Source organism: Mastigoproctus giganteus, chromosome 8, assembly GCF_048544385.1.
Source record: "Mastigoproctus giganteus isolate SK-2022 chromosome 8, ASM4854438v1, whole genome shotgun sequence".
NCBI classification, from domain to species: domain Eukaryota; kingdom Metazoa; phylum Arthropoda; class Arachnida; order Uropygi; family Thelyphonidae; genus Mastigoproctus; species Mastigoproctus giganteus.
In genome coordinates, this window is record NC_143582.1 from 110,381,761 (window position 1) to 110,409,511 (window position 27,751).

The 27,751-nt window shown below is 37.5% G+C and overlaps 1 protein-coding gene across 2 annotated transcripts in view; it reads right to left on the reverse strand.

Annotated features, from left to right (window-relative positions):
• Positions 1–27,751, reverse strand: part of LOC150081768 (Ig-like and fibronectin type-III domain-containing protein 2) — a 550,711-nt gene that overhangs the window by 326,710 nt on the left and 196,250 nt on the right. For both annotated transcript variants that reach the window (XM_090378862.1, XM_090378863.1), the window contains exons 10-11: positions 22,257–22,361; positions 17,106–17,380 (exon numbers count right to left, since the gene is read on the reverse strand). In XM_090378862.1, coding sequence (XP_090234988.1) covers positions 17,106–17,380; positions 22,257–22,361 — 380 coding nt within the window. The remainder of the gene's footprint in view (positions 1–17,105; positions 17,381–22,256; positions 22,362–27,751) is intronic.

Here is a 27,751-nt window from a genome sequence, read left to right on the forward strand (position 1 = left end):
CAGGATGATTAAATGAAGTCCAATCTGGGCAGTCTCATAGGATGCCTTTACCACAAATTTTGCCAGATGCTGATCTCTGCTCTGAACTCAATGTTTTAAGTTGGATGAGATGTCAATCCTTTTCTTTTCAGGAAGCCTGAAACCACTCCACCATCTTTTTGCTGTTTCATTAATTTGAAACAGCTGAAGAACTTATTCAATAAATTTAAAGCCATCCTACTTCCCCTTATTTTACAACTTGAAAAAATACCTTCCAAATCATACAGTAACCTTCCCTCCCTCCCATTTCAAGTACAGCCCAGAATAGGATAATTCCAGATGCAGATCTAGAACAAAACAATGGACAATGAGAAGTTTTCTATGTTTAGCTAATATGTACTTTAAAAATGGAAAAGAAATGCTTATAAAAGAGAAAATGTGGCTTATATATTTTATAGAAAGTCACATTAATATATTTGAGGAATAATTAAGCAGTACTGCAATAAAATAAATCAGAAGTCAAAGGTTTTACTTCTTCCCATCTAATAATAATTTCATTCTTATAAAAATCTCTACACATTAAATTTACATTAAAGTTGCATAACAATAAAATTAATTGTTTTTACAATCAATTTCATTCAGCTGACTATTAAACATTTATTTCTTTAAATATTCTTTCAATATTTCCATCATGTTCAGAAATGCAATAAAAAACACATTTTAATTTATACCACAAATTTAAACAGATAAAAACACCAACCATTTATAACTGATTTAATAGTAAAATAAAATAAAATAAAATGATACAAAAGACTGTAAAATAATATTTACAAAAATATGATTATTTACAAAAAACTAATTTACAACAAAAATAAAATAAAATAAGTAAATAAGTTAAAATGTATTAAAATATAAATTTAAAAGCGATAAAAACACTATTGAAGCTTTCGGAGGTGTCTGCCTCCTTCCTCAGCAATAATGAAACTTAAGCGACACATCCTTAAGTACCAGGTTCACAGCACACGTGAATGACCAGGTGCATACTCGGTATTCCTTTCACTTGTACCAGAACCGGAAGTGGTCTGGGGACGTGGAAAACTAAAACGTTCATCTCTGGCAAAAACCACCACCTCAAAAAGGGGGTGAAGCCTAACTCCCCTGTCTCTGTTCATGCTATTGTTGCCAGAGGATCCAATCCACAGACTTTCCAGCCACTTGCGGTCCCAGAATCTATGCGCCCGGTCAAGGATGACAGTGTTGTCGGGGGAGATCTGGTGTTGTTTTCCCCAATAGTGCTCGGCAATGGCGGATTTATTGAGCTCTGCGGTCCGTATCGCTCTTGAATGTTCCCCCAGATGGTCCTTGAGACGCCGTCCTGTCTCCCCCACGTAACATTCCCCACAATCCAGGCATGTGATCTCATATATGACCCCACTACTAGAATCCCTAGTAATGGGGTCTTTGACCTGTGACACTACTGTGTGCAACCTCCGGCCCGGGAGCTGCACACAGCGTGTCTGAAAATCGCAAAGCATCCTCGCAATGCGATCTGACAGGCCTGGATAGTAGGGAACATACACTGTGGTAAGCGGTACAGGCAGAACTACCCGATTGGGCTCTTTCTCTCTATTGTATTTATCAATGACCATCTGGGGGTAACCACACCTCATAAGATCTGCCATAATTTGCCTAATTTCCTTCTCCCCCTCCTCATAGGTGCTGCAATGTGTCCTCACCCTACCCAAAAGTGCTCTCGCTGCACTAGTTTTATGTTGGGCAGTCTGTGCCATCCTATAATGTGTGTACTGGCCCCTACACATTGGTTTCCTGTAAACTTTGGTTCTAAGTCTGGGGCCTTCCCTATATACCATTATGTCCAGAAATGGGAGGGTACCATCTATTTCTACTTCCGAGGTGAATTTTATAAAGGGGGAAAAACCATTGAGAAACAAGACCACATCTTCCTCTCTCCCCTTCTTTACAATAGTAAATGTGTCATCAACATATTGTTTCCACTTACGCATAGGGAACTCCAATCTCGCAAAAACCCTATTCTCTAATTCCTCCATAGCCAGATTTGCAACAATGGCGCTGATTGGAGAACCCATGGCTGTGCCGTGAACCTGTTTATACATCACTCCTTGGAAAACCAAGGTTGTACTAGAAAGTCATAATTCAACAGCACAACATATATCTTCTATGTTTAGGTGGGATCTAGCACTTAAGGTATTATCCTTCTGTAAAGCCAATTTCACACATTCTACCCCATGTGCTATGGGGATACACGCGAATAATGATATGACATTTAATGACATCATCATCTCGTCCTCCCCGATATCTTGACTCCTTACAAAGTTCACAAATTCCACACTATTTCCAATAACCAACGTGGACCGATCCACAACCGGAGAAATCAGCTGTGCCAGATATTTAGATAGAGCATATGTAGGGCTACCAATGAAGGAAACTATGGGCCGTAATGGAACATTCTTCTTGTACGTCTTAGGTAACCCATAAAATCTGGGCAGCCGACACCCTGTTGCATGCATGGACCAATACTTGTCACAGGTCAAACACCCCATTACTAGGGATTCTAGTAGTGGGGTCGTATATGAGATCACATGCCTGGATTGTGGGGAATGTTACGTGGGGGAGACAGGATGGCGTCTCAAGGACCGTCTGGGGGAACATTCAAGAGCAATACGGACCGCAGAGCTCAATAAATCTGCCACTGCCGAGCACTATTGGGAAAAACAACACCAGATCTCCCCCGACAATGCTGTCATCCTTGACCGGGCGCATAGATTCTGGGACCGCAAGTGGCTAGAAAGTCTGTGGATTGGATCCTCTGGCAACAATAGCATGAACAGAGACAGGGGAGTTAGGCTTCACCCCCTTTTTGAGGTGGTGGTTTTTGCCAGAGATGAACGTTTTAGTTTTCCACGTCCCCAGACCACTTCCGGTTCTGGTACAAGTGAAAGGAATACCGAGTATGCACCTGGTCATTCACGTGTGCTGTGAACCTGGTACTTAAGGATGTGTCGCTTAAGTTTCATTATTGCTGAGGAAGGAGGCAGACACCTCCGAAAGCTTCAATAGTGTTTTTATCGCTTTTAAATTTATATTTTAATACATTTTAACTTATTTACTTATTTTATTTTATTTTTGTTGTAAATTAGTTTTTTGTAAATAATCATATTTTTGTAAATATTATTTTACAGTCTTTTGTATCATTTTATTTTATTTTATTTTACTATTAAATCAGTTATAAACGGTTGGTGTATCTGTTTAAATTTGTGGTATGAATAATCCCAACCTTAGAGGCCTTATTGCACATTTTAATTTCTCTTGAAATACAAACTTAAAAAAAAAAAGGAAACCACTGACCATTCATCTTTAGCTCTTCAAAAATTAACTTTTTAAGAAAAGAAACCAACTATTAATAAGCTTGTCAACCTTAAATTGCATATAAATAATATTTTTACACATATTTTGTACTTTCTCCAAACTGGCATATGCTTTAAAAGCATCTATTTCTTAAATTTTAATTTAAGGAAGAGTTCAGCCGATTTCTCTAAGGTATTCACAAAAATCTTTTTATATATATCAAATATGTCATTTCTTAATGCTAAAATTAGCATTAGCAGTAGTGTAATTAATGACAGTGATGACAGTATGCTACTGCAACAGGATCTGGAAAAGTAGAGCAGAAGGGCTGAGAAGTGGCAACTGAACTTTAACATTGACAAAGGTAAAGTACTGCATGTGGGTAGCAGTAACGTATCAATTGGGTGGTACTACACTCTGGGTAGTGGAGAATGAAAAGGACCTAGGGGTAATTGTGCAGTCAAATATGAAGTTTTCTGAGCAATGCGAGCAGTGCAAAAAGACTACATGGTGTCTTGTCAATGATATACAGGAATTTTACTAGCAGAGATAAGGGGGTGATTATCCCTTTGCATAAGGAAATGATCAGGCACACCTTGAGTACTGTATACAGGTCTGGAGGCCTCATTTTAGGAAAGATATAGAGCTGTACAGAGAAGGGCAATGAAATTGGTGAGTGGATAAAGGGTTGGTGTTACCAAGAAAGGCTTAACTTCTGCAAATTGTAACTTATGAAGACTAGGCACTTATGAGGTGATCTAATTGAGGTGTATAAGGTCTTGAATGGATTGAGCATGTTCAATGCTAATGGGATTCTTCCTCTTGCTCAAATTACTCACCTGAGGGTGCATAAATTCAAATTGAGGAAAGATAGTTGTAGAGTAGATGTGCAGAAATTTGCCTTTAGGCAGCGGGTGGTTGATAGTTGGAACAAACTTCCTTCTGTTGTGGTGGGATCAGCAACTTAAATAAGTTAAAGGCAGAACTAGACAAACATTTGGATTGAATGGATGGGTGAAATGGGAAGGGTGTTTTTTTTTTTTTTTTTGGATGATGATATATAAGCTTGCTTTCTTGCATCATATGCTCTGCTAATGCTAAAGCAAACTTATATAGCAGCGGCCAAAAAAAAAAAAAAAAAAAATCCCATTTCACCCATCCATTCCCTCTAAATGTTTGTCCAGTTCTTCCTTGAATTTATTTAAGCTATCAACTTTCACAATAACAGATGGAAGTTTGTTCCAGCAATGAACTACCTGCTGGCCAAAGGCAAATTTCTGCACATCTATTCTACCCTCAATTTGAATTTATGTCCCCTCAGGTTTGTAATGTGAGCAAGAGGAAGAATCCCATCAGCATTGAGCCTGCTCAAACCATTCAAGGCCTTATACACCTCAATCAGATTACCCCACAGGTGCCTCGTCGCCAGATGCTGCAATTTGTGATCCGTTAAAATTATGATCATTATGATCAGTTAAAATTTTGCAAGCATTTGTTCACTTGTTTTGCAAGGAAAGGAGCCAAAATTTTCTTCAATGAATAATTTTGTCACTTTCATTTTCAATGCACATTAATTCATGTCTTTTATTATGCAATTTCAGACCATTAATTTTTAGTATTTGTTTATTAAGTATGCCAAGTGCACTATATATAACATAGAAGTATACCCCACTTAATAGGGCGTCTCCGTAGCCAGGTGGGAAGGAGCAGCAGTGCGTAGCACACGCTTCTTGATTAGACCGGGGTTCGAGCCCGTCACCACCAAATACGGAGTATGCGGAAAGGTCAAGGAATGACCACCGCATATCCCGGAGCAATATGGCCTTAGTTGCTAATGCTCCTAAAAACCAAATAACGAATAACCCCACTTAATAGTGATTTCAAAAATTTTTCAATAAATTTCTGCAGCTTTTATTCTGCCTTCAATACTTGGAAGAGTTTTAATATTCAACTCTTCACTTAGTACAAACTTAACCAGTGGGTTTTTGAATATACATAACATGTAACAATAGCTTGTTATATGTTATCGCTAAAGAATAAAATTCTGGCAACTGTTCATTGTATACGTTGTGGTTGTTTGCAAATATGTCAATATTTTTACTAAAACTATTTTCAGATCACAAGGCAATCTGTCAGCTACTGGGTTTATCACATTATGCAGGGAATCACAAAATTTGTGCAAACAGAGATGATAAAAGTTGCTGGATAAACTATTTTATTTAAAATTTCAGAAAACCAGGACATTTATGCGTACCAAAAAAACTTCAGGACACCAGGACAAAATAGTGAAAACTGGAACGTCTGGTCATCCTAGTCTAGAACAGAGATGGCAAACCTTTTCTGGCCTGCATGCCAAAAAGAAGCTGAAACAAAAATATAACAATTTTTGCATGACATAGAAAGAAAAAAAAACTGACTAAAATAAGTTAATAATTTTTATTGATATTATGAAATGGTAACAATATGTGCAAGTTTCTAAATGAAAACTTTGTTACTGCATTATTTTGTGCACAATTACAGTTATTTTTCTCAGTTAAATGTGACTGACAGACTAAGAAACATCTGGCTTGAAAAAAAAAATTATAATACAAGTCGACCATCGCTAATCCGGTTCCACCGTAAATTCGGACATAATTTCTGTGATCGTAATTTCAAATTTCCAGGTCAGTGCACCGACCTGCCACTACTGTTTTGGTGGTGTTGGTTGCAGCATCAGCTGTTGGCGTGCGAACCCGTAAATACTGGCAAGCCATTCCCACTTGTTTTTCTGAATTTATTATTATAACCTGTTCACATTTAGCCTCATCCATGGTTCCAATGCATAAAGGAAGTGCCTCTCGTGGTGTAAAGCGTAAACACCGTACATTGTCCATAACAGATAAAGTTGAACTACTGAAAAAACTTGACAGCGGTGTGGCTGTGAGAAGTTTAACTCTGCTTAATTGTAAATTCCAACAGTTTCTCTCAGTTCCTCTTATTTTAGTAATTTTCTTTTAGCCATTCCGTTTTAGATTTTTTTTTTTTTTTTACAACACACACTTGTACAAACTTGCGGAAAAAACACAACACAATATAATGGATAATACAGTGCACTAACGAATTTGTTTTCACGAAATCTTTAACAGTACTGACAAACTTATTGCGACATTTGAGAATTTATTTTATCGCAATTAAATTTATTGTAGCTCTCACCGCACATGCAATAAACAAATTACAAACGACCTTCGTATGTATGCCGTAATAGTGTCACGCGTATGTGACTGACACGGCTTCTCAAGAAATAAAGTAACCTACTGGGCCACATATATGCGACATAAAAAAAAAAAATTAAAAAAAAGACATTTTTTTTTTTTTTTTGATATTTTAAACGAAAAAACGACAACACTGACATTACAATATTTATTTTAGAATTACTAATCAAATTATTTGCTAAATATTTTTTGGCCCCTGGGGATTTTTTTCTTAAACTAGCTTGGCAGTTAACGTATTAAAGGTAGGATGAGGTGGTTAGCTGTTGGGTAAATTGTATGTGCTAAAATAACCACTGGTGATCCGGCAAACTCACTAATCTGCACCCCACAGGTCCCAATGCTGCCAGATTATTGATGGTCGACCTGTATAAATATTTATGATTGACTGCACAGACCATATTTTCTATGCCACCGATTCACCATCACTGGCCTAGACTAATACATAAAGTTATCCTCAAGACCCAAGAGATAAAATTAAATAAAAAAACAACAAAAAATTAAGTAAAAAATAAAAAATAGAAACAATAAATAAAAAACTAATGCAAAAATTCAAACCTAAGTTAAATTAAATCAGAAGATTAAAGTCAAGAAGTCCCAGTCATAAAAATCATGCTGAATTTGATGTAAAGAAGTGTAAGAAATGAAAAACCAGCCAGGACATCACTCATGGACCAAATTATTTTATTTATTTAAAGACAGTGAAGCCAATTTATTAATTAATAAAAGTTAGCACACAGAAACAGTATCTAGCCAAGTGATGCAGAAGAATACAACAGGGTTTGTTAAGGTTTTCTTAACAAACCCTGTTAAGAAAACCCATCAACAAACAGAAATGGTACAAGGAAAAGCAATATTCTACACATGCAGAGGCATAGCTACCATGTAGGCAGGCAAGATAATTTCCTCCGGGCCCGGGTCCTTTGGGGGCCCAGGGTCTTTGGCTGTCTCCTGTTTTTGCAATTTTCATTAAGTAGGGGCCTGAACACATTCTTTACCTCCAGGCCCGAAAAAGGGTGGCTATGCTACTCTACACATGGTTATTAATTTAGATTAATCAGAAATTAAGAATCTTCAAGTAATAGAAAATAGTAGACAGTGATCACAAGTGTATTAACATGGCATATATCCAAAGAGACACCTACTGTAAAGAATCAGGAAAGAGAGAGAGAGACATTTTTGATTACATAATGTGTAACAAAATTTAGCATGGCTTGTTGGTCTAGGGGGTATGATTCTTGCTTTGGGTGCGAGAGGTCCTGGGTTCAAATTCTGGGCGAGCACTCATTTTACCCCAAGGGGCTCACATCTGTTGAGTATGGGCTTGGCACACCCAAGGTCCTGAGCTGGATATCATCATTCTTCTCTTTCTTGGTAATTCCCACCTACTTCTCTCTCTCTCTCTCTCTCTCTCTCTCTCTCGGGGTAATTCAGAAAAATTTATTTTTTTTGCTGGTGCAGCATAAGCCTCAGGTTTCCTTGCACTATGTAGCTAGTAATAATAATAATAATTATTATTATTATTAATAATAGCAAAATTATGCAAGGAAATAAGGTTATATAGCATCATTAAAAAAAAATGTACCCACTTTATTTATCTGTCTCTTCTAATAATTTGTCCAGTTTTCTTTTAAACATAATCAAACTACCCACTTATATAAGGTAGAGATACAAACAAACATACAAAAAGATACATACAAAGTTGAAATTTAAATCAGTTATTCGTGTTTTTTTTTTTTTTTGTGGTATTTTTTCAGATAAAATTGTGTCGTAGCATTTAGTTATGTCTTTAACTTCTCGCTTAACATTTGTTGCATGATCATGAGGAAGATCGTTCTCACAAAAAAAAAAAAAAAAAGTGCTTCGTCAATTTTCTCAAGGGAAAAAGCTTTAATTCTTTAATTTTCAAATCCTTGTAACTGCGGGAACTCTGATAATGAATGAACATAGAATATATTTGGATACCGGGGACCCCTGTATATGTTATTCCATGTATCCACCTTGTTTATCAATATATTTATGCCCTCATTCTTTCCAATTCACATATACACTATGGTAAAAAGATGGACCTACTGTTGAAGCCAGCCTATCATTCTCTTTTTTTCTAGCTCCTCATTATGCAAAAAGTGTTTTCCATGAAGATATCTCTTCATATGTCCAAAAGAAAAAAAACTATAGGGCTAAGTCCACACTATATGCAAGATGAGGCAAAACACTCCACCACAGATCTGCAATTTTAATCTGAGTCACATGGGCAGTGTGGGTGTGAGGCTTGGCATTATAATATCATGGTGTAATCAGATCTGGTGACCTGTTGCAGCATTCCCATTTTGTTTTATAGCCCTATTAAGCTTATCAAGTGTTTGGCAATATCATTCCTCATTTATAGTCTGGCCTTTCTCTAAAAAATCAACCAAAATTGGGCCTTCATCTCAGCTCAAAATACTGTGGCCATAATGGCCATAATTTCTTGTAATGATCTGGTGATTTGAGGTTTTTATTTCAGTGTTTGATGAAGACAATGATGGATGTGTCCATTTCATAGAATGGCTTTTAGAATAAAAGTCATAACAAAAGATCCAGGTCTGATCACCTGTTATCAGGGCTCTACAAAAAAATCTCCTTGAAAGTTACTATATTCCTATATTTGGTGTTGGCAGATCTGGAGAAATTCGTTTTTCTTATTAACAGCTTGGTATAAATTAAATTATGAATGGGTCTGTAATCAAATTACTCAGGGAGGTTAGGAATGCTAAGGCAGATTATCAGAAACCCTTGGCTAAGGATGCTTTTATTCTAAAAGCCAGTCTATGAAATGGACACAGCCAAAGAAAAGCAGAAAAATCCTTTTCTTTTCCTTTATTTTCCTTCTAGCATTACCACTCTAGAACAGGAGTTAAGAACCTTTTCTGAACCATAAACCAAATAAGCATAATATCTTTTAAGGGCACAAAAGGTGATATCGTTGTACATGTTGGCACTAACTATGTTGACCTGAAGGTCAATGTTGAAAAAAAGTCACGAGTTAGGGTTAAATTTGAAAGTATCTGCAATGCTGCCCAGACACAATAGGAGGAAGTATATGATGAGAGCCTTGTCTATCCATTCGGCCCTGGAGAGATTGTGCAGGGCTCAAGGGGTAAAATTTTTTTCAGCCTGTGCTTGCTAACAGGAGAGACTGCTTCTACAGGGATGGGATACATTTAAAAGAAAGGGTGCAAGAATATTTGCTGATGCTATCGATGCAGTGTTAGATGGTTCGGAAAACTGCTAGCTTTGGGGGGGGGATTCACAGACTAAAAGATTAACAGTAGCCGCAGGCAGAGGTGAAAGTGATTCTTGCACTGCTTCTATTGGAATGAGCAGCAGCCCAGAAAGCAATTTTCTGGGGATTTCAGGAACTGCTGGGAGTCATGAAACAAGTAAATACATGGGTTGTGTTAGAGTAACTAAGAGTAAGAACAGTGCATGTATACTTGCATGTACACCAATGCTAGGGGTATAGTAAATAAATTTCATAAATTTGAAGTGCTGGTTAAGACATCCAAGGTATTATTGGGATATCATAGACTGCGGTGTCACTCAGATAAAAGAGATGCAGAATTGGAATTTGGGGAGTACAATGTGAACAGAAAGGATAGACAGGATAGGAAGGGAGGGGGGTTATGCTATTAGTTAAGAAACACATAAAATCTAAAATCTATAAAATCAGTTGACATAAATGGACAGTACAATGTTGAGTCAGTTTGGTGTGACATAAGCACTGGGAAAGCAAAAATCAGGGTAGAAGTTTGTTATAGGCCTAGTGACTCTGAGGAGTACAATGAACAATTATACAGATAAATAGAGCAGGCCAGTAAATCAGAGTGTCTTATAATCAGAGGCGGATTTAACGGCGGATGCACGGGGCATGCGCCCTGGGCCCCATCTTCTGAAGGGCCTATGCAAAACCCCAACAAATTAGTTGAACATATTAGTTCAACTAATAGTTAAACTAATATGTTCAACTATTAGTTCAAAACTTTGTGATTATTATTATGCTATTTTTAATTATATTATACATATATTATATTCAAATTTTATTGGAAATAAAACATTAATAGTACATAATATTTTTTATTTATTTAAAAAAATGGTTGACATGTATTTTTATTTTCCCTGTCTCTCTCTCTCTTTTTTTTAAGGGGCCCAATATTTTCTTCTGCGCTCGGGGCCTCAACCGACCTTAATCTGCTCCTGCTTATAATGGGGGATTTTAACTTCCCAGGTATAGATTGAAACTTTTGGTTTGGTCACTCGCATACTGGCAAGGCTTTTGTGGATTTATTGGATGACTGTTTTCTATAGCAGCATGTTCGGGAGTCAATTAGAGGGAGAAATACTCTTGATCTGATTATCTATATTTGCCATATTTTGCAGTCTGCATTTCAATGGCATTCTTCATATAGGCATCAACTGCACTTCTCACCAATCCAGTTGCCCTTCTAGTTCGCCTTTCTAGGAGCTCTACATCTTTATTCAAGTGTGGCATCCAGATCTGAACACAATATTCTGAATGCAGTCTCACCATTGTCTTATACATAGGGACAACAATATTCCTTTCCCACTTGTGAAGATCCTATACAGTAGGAATTGTAACCCCTAAATTTTTTTTGTCCTGAACTACTTTTAACCCCCCCCCCCAGCTTTTAAGTAACTCCTAGATTTCTGTACCCTTTCAAAACCTTATATTAATAAACATTAAACTTTAGTTACCATTTTTCAGCTGCATATTGGTAGCAATAATCACAGATTAACCAACTCTGTGGTACTGCACTCACCTAGTGTACTCAAGTACTAAATTTAGCAGAAAATGAAAAAGACCTGGAGTAATTGTGCAGTCAGATATGAAATTTTCTGGGCAGTGCCAACAGACTGCTAGGAGAGCTCAAGGTGTTCTGTTGATTATACACAAGAATTTTGCCAGAAGGGATGAGTAGGTGATTATCCCATTGTATACTGTAATGGTTAGGCTGAACCTTCAGTATTGCATACCAGGTCTGGAAACCCTATTTTCAGAAGGATGCAGATAGTGGTATACTCAAGCCGGCTTGCACTTGCTTGTGTGAGCCAATTGTTAAATTGTCAAGAATTGTGTGAGCCGATTGTTAGACTGACAATGCCTATAAACTGTACAGCAGCATGCACTTCAATCCAAATAGCATTTGGATTGAAGTGGCATTTGAAAGATAAGCTTATGTATGGTGACACGGAAAATCTAGCCAGGGCGTGCTTATTTCAGCACTGTATGTAGGGCGTGCTTATTTCAGCACTGTATGTAGGGCGTGCTTATTTCAGCACTGTATGTGCTTCCTTTCCCCTGTTCCCTTCCCTACATGGGCCACCATGTAGGGATTATCTCCACTAGCAATTTTACATAAATATTATATCCAACAAACAACTGCTTAATTTTAACGTCTATCAAAATTAACTTTAAATTAACATCTATCAAAGATTTTACGTTTCTAGAATTGTCGTGAACCTGATAAGGTCATTACCCTAAGACTGGCTGCAGAAACAAGAGCTCAGCAAAAGCCAATTAAAACATTTTGTGAGAATCAATTGGCTATATGGAAATTACAATAAAAAAATGAATATTTTATTATCGTTTGAAATTTTTGTATTCCAAAGTGTTGTAAATCAGTAAAACTTACAATAAATAATACATACATATTCTTGGTCTTGTTTTTTTTTTAGCAAACCAGTTGCTAAAAATTTACCAGCACACCACTGAAGGCAGAGCTGTTGGAATAAGTGCAGAGAAGAACAAGATTAGTCAAGAAGGCAAAAACACCCACAAAAAGGTATCTTATACAATTTGGTTCTGCAAACTGCAAAACTTGAAACCAAGCACCTGTGAGGAGAAACCTGATTAAAGTGCTTAACGATTTAAGGACAGAGTAAACTAAGCACCGATGGCATCCTTACTCTTTCTCACACAACACATGAGGGTAGATAAACAAAAACTGAAAAAGGATAGCTGCAAAACAGATTTACAAAAATTTTCTTTCAGCAAGAGAGCGAACTGTTTGTTGGAACAAATTTCCATCTGGCATTGTAGAAGCGGGTAGGTGAATAAATTTAAGGAAGAATTAGACAACTCAATAGAGAGGATACACAGATGAGGTAGGTAGGTAGTTCCCCTCCCCTTCCCTTTTTGACTGATGCTGTATATGCTATAAGCGTGCCACTGCATAGTCTGGATTTTGTTGCACCAATTGAAGGATCAGTTTGTGTCCATATTTGATAAAATTCTGTACTGCAAAGCATTTGTCATTCCCAGTGGACTGGCAAGAATGTGGCAATTCATTGGACATTGAAACTGACAACCCCCACATTTAAATCAGATGATGGCTCTTTATTTTGTACTGTGATGTATACTTGCTTTCAAAACCATACTACCTGTACCAACTGAATTATTACCTGATGTGCCAGATTTTACTATAAACAATGTAGAATGTTATAAATTATTTGTGTGTGTGTGTGTGTGTGTGTGCGTGTATCTGCTATTTTGTTATAAAATTAAAATCTGTAACTGTTGTTATTAGTTACATTGTTAGCTTTCATTTGTGGAAATAATAGCAGAAGCAGCCATACAGTTTTGTTTAACACTGATAACTGATCTGGGCACCTCCATAGCCAGGTGGGAAGGAGCAGCAGTGCGTAGCAATATGACCTTAGTTGCTAATGCTCCTAAAAAAAAAAAATAAATAAAAAAAAAATAATAAAAAAAAATAAATAAATAACTGATCTCTGATAATATTCTAATGTGGGCATTCATAGTGAGTGGACGTGTTTTCATAGTGCTAAGCTAATGTGCAGGGAGAGCATAGTGATTAGAGAGGTTAGATAATCGCTTTTAAATAATTTATTTAATATATTGTAAAGTTTATTTTGACATAAATTATTTTTCTGTAATAGTTTGTAAATTTATTTTTTTATAATTTTATAAATATAATTTATAAAAGTTATTTTCTGTGATATTTAGTAAATTTAACAATGGCTGTGGCAAGACCCACCTTGAACACTTTGTCAGGGTGTATCACGATTCATTCATACAATTTCCAGCTGAATCATGATTTCATTGTTTGCAGAATCCATGGCATGTATTCCAAGGTCAACCTAGTGGATAATCATAGCTCACCTGGTGATTCTTTTCTTTGTCACTGTTGTATTGGGTGTACAATCGAAAGTTTAAATTTGGTGCACTGCTAGTAGAATTTGGGTCACTGAGAAAATGGGTGCTTGTCCTCAACAATAATGTAGCTGAGAGCTCGTCAGGGACTCAAAACTCTAGTAACCTACCAAGTGATGCACTCCCAATTCAGGTCCCAGAACAGAATAACCAAGTGTAAACTGCTCTGGTTCAAAAGAACTTAGTTCTATTAGGAGACTCAATTTTCAGAGAAACAGGAAATATTTTTTTATAAAGGACAGGTAGACTAGAACCAGGGTATGTCTGTTGGGAGAAACAATTAATGTCACCAACAGATTGTCAGATTTTAAGGCGGGTAAAGAGAATATCATTATTCATATGGGGACTAAGATATTAAGTACAGACAATCTGATGATTTGTTATACAAATATAGGACCATGCTGAAGAAATGGCACAAGTTAAGTCAGAGTGTCTATGTGTCTGCAATTCTGACCAGGCACAATAGGATGGATTATATGCTGAAAGCGTTGTGAATTAACTCAAGACGTGAAGGACTCTGAAAGGCTTTTAGGGGAAAATTTTTATCTTGGCCCACACTTGTAGGTAGAAGGAATCTGTTTTGTAGAGACGGAATAATTTTAAACAAAGGTGGTGGAAGGGTTTTTGCCAGTATCATTGAGGATACTTTAAAGGTTCAGGGAAATTGCTAGTTTGGGGATGGGGGATTGAATCCCAGTCCACTCAAAGTGCATGTGCTATTGCACTCATGCTTCTGACCAAAAGCTACATCTGTATTGCCAAACAGAGAAATAGATTAATCAACGATTATCACTGCTGCATTTCATTCTCTATCAATTATATGTTCAAACAGATACAGTGTCTGCAGTTTCTGCAATATCTTCACTGTCTTCTAAACCTGTCAAAACATGCAGTGACTAGATGCCATCAAGACATGATTCAATTACAAACTTGCTAAAGTAATTTTACTTCATCACTTCTTTAACTCACTTCAATTCTTTGAAACAATAGATATTCAAAGATATCTGTTAATAAATAATTTATAGATATTCAAGTACAATGTTAACAATTACTTCTTACTTTGTATTCCCAAAGTATTATACACCTCAGCAGCCATTACTATTCATTAATATCATAAAAAAAAAATCCCTTCTATTTCTGCTCTTCAAAGCAATTTACTTTCCTTCATACCCATAAACTTTATTATTTTATATGTAAATGAAATTACTTGTATCCCAAACTTACTAGGTAGCAGTAACCCAAGAGAAACATACTAACTGTGTGGTACTACACTCTGGGACGTGGAGAATGAAAAACACCTGGGGTAACTGTGCTGGTTGGTTGTTTTGGGTTTTATTAGTGCATCAGCGATCAGGGATAATTGTGCAGTCGGATATGAAGTTCTCTGAGCAGTGCAGATGGGCAGCCAGAGCAGGTCATGGAGTTTTGTCAATGATATATAGGAATTTTGCTAGCAGGGACACTGAGGTGATTATACCTTTGTATAAGGCAATGGTCAGGCCACACCTTGAGCACTGTGTACAAGTCTGGAAGCCTCATTTTAGGAAGGATGGAGTTGCTAGAATGAGTTCAGAGAAGGGCAACAAGAATGGTGAGAGAAACAAAGGGGTTCTCTTACCAGGAAAGGCTTAAATTGTGTCAGTTGCAGCATCTGGAGACTAGGCACCTGTGAGGTGATCTGATTTAGGTGTACAAGGTCTTGAATGGTTTGAGCAGGCTCAATGCTGATGGGATACTCCCACTTGCTGAGATTAAGATCCTAAGGGAGCATAGATTCAAATTGAGGAAAGACAATCATCCTCAAATTGAGGATGATTGTTTTCTACATCAGCATGTTCAGGAGGCAACTAGAGGGAATAATACTCTTGATTTGATTATCAGTAGTGATTCTTCGTGCATTAAGAATCTGCAGGTAAATGAACCACTAAGTGGCAGTGATCACAGTGTGCTGAAGTGGGATTTACTCAAAGAGGTAACTACCATTAGGGGTAAAGGAAAGGGTTATTGCTTTCGTAAAGGCGACTACGATGGACTGAGACAGTATTTAAATTCTATACAGTGGGACCAACTGATGATGTTACCAACAGCAAATTCAAAATGGGAAGCATTCAAAGAACTTATCTTGGAAGCTACTAGGCTTTACATACCAACTAAGAAATATTCTTCAAGGTTTAGGCCTAAGTGGATGTCAGATGAACTAATGAGACATATGGCAGAGAAGAAAAATGCATGGGATACATACAAATTAACACGTGACACAGAAGCCTATGATAGATACAAGTTGATCTGTAACCAAGTTACAAAGGGGGTTAGGCAGGCGAAGGCAGATTACGAGAAATCTGGTTGGTTGCTGGAATAGACTTCCATCCCTTGTCGTGGAAGTTGATAGCCTAAATAAGTTTAAGGCTCAGCTGGACAGGTATTTCAAATGAACAGAGGGGTGAAGTGGAAGTGGTTATTTTTTATTTATTTATTTATTTTTATTTTTTTTTTTTTTGGCTGATGCTGCATAAGCTTGCTTTCTTGCATCAAATGCCTCTACTAATACTAATGCTAATGCTAATGCTAAAAGACAGTTGTAGAATAGATGTGCAGAAGTTTGCCTTTAGCCAGCGGGTAGTTGATTGCTGGAACAGACTTCCATCAGCTTAATTTTTTTTTTTTGGCTGATACTCTATAAGGTTGCTTTCTTGCATCATATGCCTCAACTAATGTTAATGTTAATGTTATTTCACAAAAATTCCCATCTCCAGAAATCCATATGAATGCCAAAGTGTTTACTTTTCCTTTCTTTCTTCAACCCCCTTTAAACCTGCAAATATTTCAAAGTAACAATGCTACAGTTTTACTAATTGCTGGTTTACCAAATGACAAAAAATATAATCTAAAGCTGCACATTCCTGAGTGACTTTTCTTTTTTTTTTACATCTAGGAAATTAGGTATGCTCTTCAGCAGGGTCTGGAATCTCCTTTGAGCCAACTGCCAAATTAGCGAAATATGAACAAAAAAAGGCAAATTCTGGAACCACAATGTATTAAACAATAATATTCAAAAAGAAGTAAACATGACAATTGGTAATGTCAGAAGATAATTAGAATCATATATATTTTATTGTGTTCTTTGCACTCTGTTATATTAATGATTGAGAGAAAATATGATTTTTTTATACGAGCCACATGTTCCCAACCCTTGCTTTTAACTGAGAGAGAAAGAGAAATTTAAACTGCCTTTTATTATTTAATTTAAAATAACTTACCTTGCTTTAGCTGCATTCACAGGATTACATAATACATTAATACAACGACTCAATTCAACACCTTTATTTTCACAGCATCCTCTGAAGTCAGGAAGCTTTGGAAGTGCTGATGTAACAGGAGATACTGTGATTACTTCTTCTTGTGCAAATGTTAGTGAGCGAACAGCATAAGTAGGTAAACTAGAGCCAAATGTATTGACACTTCTCATCTGTACTTGATACATTGTCAGTTGTTTCAGATTCTTTACAATAAAAGATGTTTCAGTGCTATTTATCTGAAAGGAAATGCAATGCACAACTTTGATGAACAGTCTCACCTGATCTTCATTTGTTAACAATTCTAAAAGAAAACAAGGTAAAATTAATATGTGTGGAAATGCTAAGTGTACAGTTTTAACAGCGACAATATAACAAAACAATCCAGCAAAGCTATTTCAATATACTTCAGCTTTTTCAGACCTCAATCACAGCCATGAGGTGGAACTCTCCAATGAATAGCTGCCAACCTTTGACTTTTGGAAAGCAGGCGATTATGGAGTAAAGCAGGAGAATTTTTACAGAGGGACAGTCCATAAGTATTTACTCTCATCCAGAAATTTAAGTTAGGGATTTGAAACTTGGCAAATTCATCCTTCTCTATGTAGCTATCTTCTAGAGCTACACACTTTTTCCCATCTATGAATATGCTCTGTCAGGCCTATTGAATAGAAATCTTCACTCTTCATTTTGCACTGAAAACCATGCTTCCACTTCATCAATTACCTAATCATCAGTCTGAAATCTGCAGTCTTATAATGGTTTCTTCATTTTTGGGAAGAAAGAGAAGTCTAAAGGCGAGGTTGGGAGAATAAGGTGGGTCTGAAGATTTTCAAAGCTGCACCTGATTGTAAAGTGAGAAAGCTACCATGAGAGCTGCATGGTGGGCAGGAGAATCATTGGGTATCATCAATGTTTTCTCTACAAAGCTCTAACAATCATGCAGAATGCTCCTCTGAAGCTTTTGAGAAGATGTTAACAATCTCAGAACCCATCAAGCTGCTACTTTAGACATGTACAGAAACTGAAGCACTATTGTTCAAACAGACTCACAGTTAATGTTCAAAGTTTGCTATAAAATTTATAATCACACAACTTGAAGATAGCTTCAAGGACTAGCTGTTCCACTTTAACTACAATTGTAGGGTATGTGGCTGAGATGGTCTACCTTCTCATGTTTGTTTGTTTGTTATTTGGTTTTTAGGAGCATTAGCAACTAAGGCCATATTGCTCCAGGATATGCGGTGGTCATTCCCTGACCTCTCCGCATCCTCCGTATTTGGTGGTGACAGGCTTGAACCCCGGTCTAATAAGAAGCGTGTGCTACGCACTGCTGCTCCTTCCCACCTGGCTATGGAGGCACCTACCTTCTCATGCTCTTACTGCTTCACCCAGACATGAACTATCTTTTCCAATTTTTCAGTTTCATATTATGGTCAATCTTCCTCATATAGAGCTCTCCTCAGTAATTTGTTTTACTTCTTTGCCTTGCAAATTAAGAAATTTTACATTTAGAATTTGCTGTTGGTAACATCATCAGTTGGTCCCACCATATAGAATTTAAAAACTGACTGAGACCATTGTAGTCACGTTTACAAAAGCAAAAACCCTTCCCTTTACTCCTGATGGTAGTTACATCTTTAAGTAAATCCCACATCAGTACACTGTGGTCACCTAGCAGTCCCTTTATCTGCAAATTTTTAATGCATGAATAATCACCGCTGATAATCAGATCAAGAGTATTACTCCCTCTGGTTGTGAACATGCTGCTGTAGAAACCAATCACCCAATAAATCCACAAAAAAGTCTTGCTAGTTTGCAAGTGACCAACCCATAAGTTCCAGTCAATATCTGGGAAGTTAAAATCCCCCATTATAAGAATCCGGGAAGTTAAAATCCCCCATTATAAGAATCTGGGAAGTTAAAATCCCCCATTCTGATTTACAGGCCCACTCTGTTTCTCTGTATAGCTGTTCATTGTACTCCTCAGAGTCATTAGACCTATAACATACTCCTACCCTCATTTTTGCTTTCCCAGTGCTTACGTCACACCAAACTGACTCTACATTGTATTGTTCACCAATGTCAACTGGATACACTTCCTTAGATTTTATGTGTTTAAACTAACAGCATAATCCCTCCTCCCTTCCAATCCTGTCTATTCTGGTAAAAGTAGAATATGCTAAAAAATCAATAAAAAATGTCAAAGCAGCAGAACCTGATAAAGTCACTGTTGAAATGTTGAAAGCTGGAGGTCAGTTCTGGCCAGAGTATTTTTAAAATGCCTTCTACTTTACCTGTATCATGGAAAAACATAGAAGCCATCCTACTGCACAAAAACAGTGACGAGGCAGATTAAAAAATCCCCTGACCAATAAGCCTATTGCCAAACCAAAGAACAAGCAGGTTTCAGAAGTGGCTTCAATACAATGCATCACATCCAAACAGTGCATGTTTAGATGCGATCCATTGTACAGTGCAGCAAGTTACAGTGCAGTACAATGATACACAACCTTCCACTATGTATAACCTTTATCGACTATGAAAAAACAATCAAATTGATCCCAAAGCCAGCAATAATCAATACCCTATTCAACCATGGTGTAGACAGAGCTTATGTCAATATTTTCCAATCAATAAATGAAAAGGCAACTGCAGCAATACGGGTGAACAATAACAAAATTCAGGTCAACATAGAAAATGGTGTCCAATAAGCAGACACAATGTCCTCAAAACCATTTTCTACCTGTTTAGAAGAAATTTTTTGAAAGCTAAATTGTGACAATAACAGGACTCAAGATAAATGGAGATTACTTGAATCACTTATAATTTGATATCATTCTCTTTGCCAATGATCTTGGAGAATTGCAGAAAAACATTGAAGAACTGCAGCATGAAAGCAACAAGTGCAGTTTCAAGATGAATATCAAGAAAACACAAATCATGTTCTAACAAATTTACCAGACCAAAGAAAATCATGGCCGATGGACAAGAACTAGAAGTGAAAAGGTATGTTTAACTTGGAAAAGAAATTTCAACAGATGGAAACATCATGATGGAAATTGAACAGCACATAAAACTGGGATTGCAAGTATTTGGAAAGCTTAATATAGTCTTCAAGACAAACTTGCCCCTCTGGCTCAAACAAAAAGTTTTTGATCAATGTGTCCTCCCTGTCCTAACATATGATTATGAAACATGAACATTGAATGCCAAAGCTTTACAAAGACTGAGGGTAACACAGAGCATCATCAGTTGTCATCAGCAGAATGGAGCACAAATTTTGTACATAATAAAATGAGACCAAAAAACATATGCATGGGTTTACCAAACAAACCAAGGTCTGTGACATCACTGAAAGAGCCAAGTGCTTAAAATGGAAATAGACAGGCCACATATCAGGAAGAACTGACGATCGATGGACCAAACGAATTTTGGAATGTATACCTCTTGTCTCTAAATGCCCAAGAAAAAGACCAAAGATGAGGTGGATCGATGAAATTTTGAAATTTGCTGGTGTACAATGCAACAGAAAGCACAAGACTGCAGTTGCTGGAAACGTGTTGAGGAGGCCTTCACATCCTGCAGTGGATCAAAAGTAGATAACAATGATTGTTAATAAATATTGAAAACAATAAGGGGACTAGTGCTGAACCCTGAGGACTCCACTAATAACATTAGTCCATGAAGAGCAGTGGCCACTTGCCTCTCATGCCATACTGCTCTGATGTATATAGCAGTCATTCATGAAGAACAGTTTCAAAAGCTTTACTGAATTCTACGTATATGAATTTAAAATTCATATTGGTATCACCCGAGATACCAATTCAACTCTTAGATTGCTATACTCCTCACAGTTGTACATATGTTCCTGTGATTCCCTTTCACTACAATGGCAACTAGATCTTTCTAGTTGCTATTGTGATTCCAAAATCATGCAACTTTGCATTAATCAAACCATTACGAGTCAATAAGAACATAGCTTGTAAGTTCAGTGCAAACCATTTAAACTTTATTGATGCTGCATTTCTTATATCTGAGAAAACATTTTGTGTAATCCATCCTTTATCACAAACATTCCAATGCTCCTGCTAAACATTTACCAGAGCATCCCAGATTCTTGCCATTTCTTTCTTGGGATCTGCCAAAGTGTCCACCTCTATGTTCATAAAAGAACTGGTAATGTCATGATGCTCAGAATAAGCTAATGCACAATACACCAAATGCAGGTCAATAAGCAATTTGCCAGTCACAACCTGCAAAGCTGGTGTTGACACAGTCCTGCATGCCATGCACATCCTAAGTAGCATTACCCTTTGAATTGAACTGAGCTTCCTAGCAAATACGTTTCAACTTGTGCACTCGAACCAAATTGGTGCAGCATACATTACCATTGGGATAAATACACATTCATATAGTAAGTTCAGTGCCTTACTGTTTATTCCCCAGCCAACCCTAGTGATTCTAGTAATCATCCCAATAAAAAGAGTATATATGTGTGCCTCTGTTTGTGCTCTTATTAACTCCAACACAACCCATATAATTGCTTGTCCCATGAGGATATCACCAGCATGCCTGTAATCCCCTCTCTAGGCTCTGCATGTCTGAATAGAATTGCAAGAATCAATTTCATCTATTTGAGACTAGCCACAACAGCATCAGCAATTCTTACATTCCTATTTAAATGTATTCCATTCCTCTAAAAACAGTCTCCTCTGTTAATAAATGCAGGCCATACCCAGAAAACTTGTACTCCCATGAGAGTTATTATGTCATCAGACTTCTTTTGCAGAGCAATATCAAGGATATGAGTTGCCAAACTCCTTCTGGAGAGTTTGGCAAGCATCAAACACTGAAGACATCAGCTAATGGAGAAACTGAGACTGTCAATGCCAGCATGAACCTTGTCTAATATTCATTAGACATGTCATGTGCACCTCAGAGTGGGTAACCAGTTTTTAAGATATCAATAAATCTGAGTTTTTCACTGTACATCAATTACTTTTTCTTTTAATTCAGTAGTAAAAATATAAAAATGATTAATGTTTACTCACTACATTTCAAATAACTGTCATTCATGAATAACTATTAAGATAAGTAGAAAGGTTTTCTTACCAAATAGGTAAAAATTGGTCCTGCCATAATAGTTATATTATCATCAAGCTGTGCATCTTCAAGTAGCATTTCTCCAATCCCTTCAGGTTTATCTTGCAAATCACTCTAAAAGTAAAATTTGTAATGATAATTTGAAACATTAAATGTTATTTCATAAAATTCAAACATATTTTAATTTAATCTGCACAGATAAAAAAACCAATTCTCCACTCCTTATTGGACAAAATTCAGTTCTGTTGTTGTTGTTTTTGTTTGTTATTTGGTTTTTAGGAGCATTAGCAACTAAGGCCATATTGCTCCAGGGATATGCAGTGGTCATTCCCTGACCTTTCTACATCCTCCGTATTTGGTGGTCATGGGCTCGAACCCCGGTCTAATCAAGAAGCGTATGTTACGCACTGCTGCTCCTGCCCACCTGGCAACAGAGGCGCCATATAATTCAGTTAATAAGATAAAATAAGATAAATATTAACACAAATTAAGATATTAAGGTAAATTCAAAATAGTAGCAACTTAAAAACATCTTTTTTTAGATTAATTTTAACACAAGTTAAGGTATTAAGGTAAATTCAGAATAGTAGTAATTTAACAACATCTTTTTTTAGATTAATTTAATAATCTGCTCTAATATTATAGTAATAATAACAGCCATATGCAAGGAAGCCACAGGCTTTTGCTGCACTGGCTGAGAGAAAAAAAACCAAAAAAAAACCCAGTGGATAAGAAAATAGAATCCAGTTGAGCTTTGAATTTATCCAAACTGTCAGCCTCAACTACCTGCGAAGGCAACCTGTTCCAGCAATGAATGACTCCTTAACTAAAATAAAATTCCCATGCTTAGACTAGAAGAGATTTAGACTAGAGGTTCTCTCATCATCAAAGTTTCTTCCAACAACTGACTAACTGGTTAAAATAAATTTATTAATATAAAAATGATATATACATAAGATAAAACAGAAATAAAATTAGATAAAAGTGTTAAAATACAACAAGATAAAAGAGTTAAAATATATATAATAAAAGCGTTAAAATACATAGATAGTAGCTTTCGAAGCGAAGTGCCTCTTCATCAGCTAGTGTGTGAATGGTGTACTTCAGTATATATTGATAGTTACAATAGCACAAGTCAGCTGAGCATGATCGTGTAACATGAGTCTGGTGCCAGTAAAGCAGAATTACGTACACATGATGATCACCAGTGCTCATCGCACTGCAATACAATACATTCTATAATAGGGTGTAAGTGTACTCCACTCGTCTGATTCATAGTACTATTATTGGTGGCTATGTGTAGTGCTTCAAGCCATGAGCACTGGCGGTAATCATGTGAACAGTCAACGATTTCAATATCCTGTTGGGGATCAAGATTGTGCTGCTCAACCCAATAATGTTTGGCGACTGCGGAGCATTCAAAATTAGCAGTTCACAGAGCCACCTCATGCTCAGAAACCCGATATTTTAATCTTCTACCAGACTCACCTACATAATACCCCCCCCCCCACAATCCGGACACATAATACGGTATACGGAACCACTCCATAGGAACTGGTGTTTTCACCTTAGAAATAATAGATTGTAATTTCCTCCCCGGAAATTGCACACATCGTATATGATGGTGATGGAAAATCCTAACAAGACATTCTGATATGCCCGGATAACAGGGAATGTTGGTGGTAGAGATAAATTGATTGATGCAAGGTGTTAATCAATTTATCAAGGTGTTAGATTTCGTAACAAATTCGTCAGCCTGAAGCTCACATCTATCTAGAACATGAGGTGGATAGCCGCAATTTGAAAGCTCTGCCCTAATTTTAGAAATCCCCAACTGCCTGTCACCAGTCGAACTAGAGTGCATCCAAGCACGGGAGAATAAGGTGTGAGCAGTGCTATGTAAATGACCAGGGGCATGCGAAGAGCCATAATTGATAAATTGGCCTGTGCACATTGGCTTCCTAAAAACAGAAGTTACTAAACACGAATCCACGCGCTGCAAAAAACAAAGGGTATTATTAACCTCTAGTTCAATCGTAAACTGAATAACAGGTGACAGGGAATTGAGATATTGCAGCAGCCCAGATTCTAATCCCCGGGTACAATTGCAAAAATATCATCAACATAACGACACCAGAGAATAATAGGAATAGGTAAGTTCAAGAAAATCTGACTCTCAAGTTCCTCCATGGCAATATTGGCCACAATAGGACTAACAGGGGCACCCATAGCTGTGCCCTGTATTTGGCAGAACAGAGAGTCATTGAACATAATCACGCCCCCTGTGAAACACAGATTGAGAGCAGTATAAATATTATCTGTAGAGAGTGAGGTTCTATCTCCCAATGTGGTATCCATGTTCAAAAGACGTCTCGCACATGTCTCGCCTGTTGTTCCTGTGCAACAGGCAATAGCCTATTGTACAGGAACAGAAGTGAACAGAGAAACCACATCAAAGGAGACCATAACATCGCTCTCAGAAATAATAAAATATTTAATAATACTCAGAAAATGCATACTACAGGAAACAGTGTAAACAGTTTTCCCAACAAGGGGTGCTAATAACTTGGCAACATGTTTAGAAAGTTCATACGTAGGTGTATGATAACAAGAAACAATGGGCCGTAAAGGAACATCAGGTTTACGGATCTTTGGAAGTCCATAAAACTGCAGTAGTAGACAACCTGTCGCACGAAGCTTCCAGCGGACATTCTTGGTAATCTTATTGGATAAAAACCAAGAATGCACAAGTTTATTAACTTTGGATTCCAACTTCTCCAGCACTTTCACAGGGGAGCCTTGCACAGTTTCATAAACCTCCCAATCCTGAAATAGAGCGAGGGAGTTACGAATATACTCCGATTTGTCCAGGACAACAGTGCGCTGCCCCTTATCTACAGGCAAAACTAAAATAGTGCCATCTTTGCCCAAAGAAGAAAGGGCTTCCCGTTGACATTGTCTGAGGTTATTAGTAACAGGCTGGATGTGTTGCAAAATCGAAGCTGTTTTAAAGAGAATTACGTTAGCAGTCTCTTCAGGTAGCTTTTCGAGGGATGCTTCCACCCCCATAGCCAAATGTGTAATGGGAGGTTTACAAGGAAGGACCGCAAACTTCATGCTGAGGGTCAAGAGATCATGTTGCTCCTTAGATAATTGTTTGCTACTCAAGTTCAAAACAAACTGTGAGTTATATCTGATATGTGAGTTCCTAGCAGTATATGTTTCTCGTAATAAAGCATTAAATTTATTCTGCTGACGTACACGATATGTTTCAGTCACACGCATGGCTTGGGAACACAAAACATGAACCACTGCAGAAAATATAGGGAGAGGGACCAAACAATGGGGACACATGAATCAATGTTTTGGGAACACAAAACAGTTGTTCCTGTTTTGTCTTCCCAAGCCATACATGTGACTGAATCGTATCGTATCATGTACATCAGCAGAATATATTTGCAGCACATCCAGCCTGTTACTAATAACCTATGATGATGTCAACAGGAAGCTCTTTCTTCTTTGTGCAAAAATGGCACTATTGTAGTTTGGCCTGCAGATAAGGGGTGGCGCACTGTTGTCCTGGACAAGTTGGAGTATATTCGAAATCCCTCGCTCTATTACAGGATTCTTGATCCTGATCAAGAGGTTTATGAAACTGTGCAAGACTCCCCTGTGAAAGTGCTGGAGAAGTTGGAATCCAAAGTTAATAAACTTGTGCATTCTTGGTTTTCAGCCAATAAGATTACCAAGAAAGTCCGCTGGAAGCTTCGTGAGAGAGGTTGTCTACTACTGCAGTTTTATGGACTTCGAAAGATCCATAAACCTGATGTTCCTTTATGGCCCATTGTTTTTTGTTGTCATACATCTACGTATGAACTTTCTAAACATGTTGCCAAGTTATTAGCACCCCTTGTTGGAATAACTGTTTACACTGTTTCCAGTAGTGCGCATTTTCTGCGTATTTTTAAAGATCTTATTATTTCTGAGAGCGACGTTATGGTCTCCTTTGATGTGATTTCTCTGTTCACTTCTGTTCCTGTACAACAGGGATACAACATTGGGAGATAGAACCTCGCTCTCTACAGATGATATTTGTACTGCTCTCAGTCTGTGTTTAACAGTGGGTGTGATCATGTTCAATGACTCTCTGTTCCGCCAAATACAGGGCACAGTTATGGGTGCCCCTGGACGCCTCCGTAGCCAGGTGGAAAGGAGTAGCCGTGCGTACCACACGCTTTCTGATTAGACCGGGGTTCGAGCCCGTCACCACCAAATACGGAGGATGCGGAAAGGTCAGGGAATGGCCACCCCATATTCCCGGAGCAATATGGCCTTAGTTGCTAATGCTCCTAAAAACCAAATAAACAACAACAACAACAACATGGGTGCCTCTGTTAGTCCTATCGTGGCCAATATCACCATGGAGGAACTTGAGAGTCAGATTTTCTTAAACTTACCTATTCCTATCACCCTCTGGTGTCGTTATGTTCATGATATTTTTGCAATTGTACCCTGGGGATAAGAATCTCGGCTGCTGCAATATCTCAATTCCTTGTTGCCCGTCATTCAGTTTACGATTGAACAAGAGTTTGATAATACCCTTCCTTTTTTGGATGTGTTAGTCCAGTGCGTGGATTCGTGTTTAGTTACCTCCGTTTTTAGGAATCCAATATGTGCAGGCCAATTTACCAATTATGGCTCTGTGCATGCCCCTGGTCATTTATGTAGCACTGCTTGCACCTTACTCTCTTGCACTTGGAAGCACTCTAGTTCGACTGGTGACAGGCAGTTGGAGATTTAGCATTAGCATTAATAGAGGCATATGATGCAAGAAAGCAAGCTTATGCAGCATCCGCCAAAAAAAAAAAAAAAAACACTCCTATTTCACCCCTCCGTTCTTTCGAAATACCTGTCTAGCTGAGCCTTAAATTTATTTAGGCTATCAACTTCCACAACAAGGGATGGAAGTCTGTTCCACCAATCAACTACCCGCTGGTTAAAGGCAAATTTCCACACATCTATCCTACATCTTTCTTTCCTCAATTTGAATTTATGCCCTCTCAGGCGATTATTCTAAGCAAGAGGAAGAATCCCATCAACATTGAGCATACTCAAACCATTCAAGGCTTTATACACCTCTGTCAGATCACCTCGTCAGTGCCTAGTCTTTAGACACTGTAATTTGCAAAACTGAAGCCTTTCTACGTAAGAGCAACCCTTTGTTCCATTCACTAATCTTGTTGCCCTTCTCTGTACCCGTACCAGCAGCTCTACATCCTTGTTTATATACCATCATCAATATCATTTATAAATACAGAAAACAATGAGGGACTCCACTAAAAACATTAGTCCATGATGAGCAGTGTCCATTGATTACCACTCTCTGACTTCTCCCCCTCAACCAGCCCTTTATCCATAGCAGAAATTTGCCTCTAATACCACACTGCTCCAATTTATTCAGCAGTCTTCCATGTGCAACAGTATCAAAAGATTTTTTAAGAACC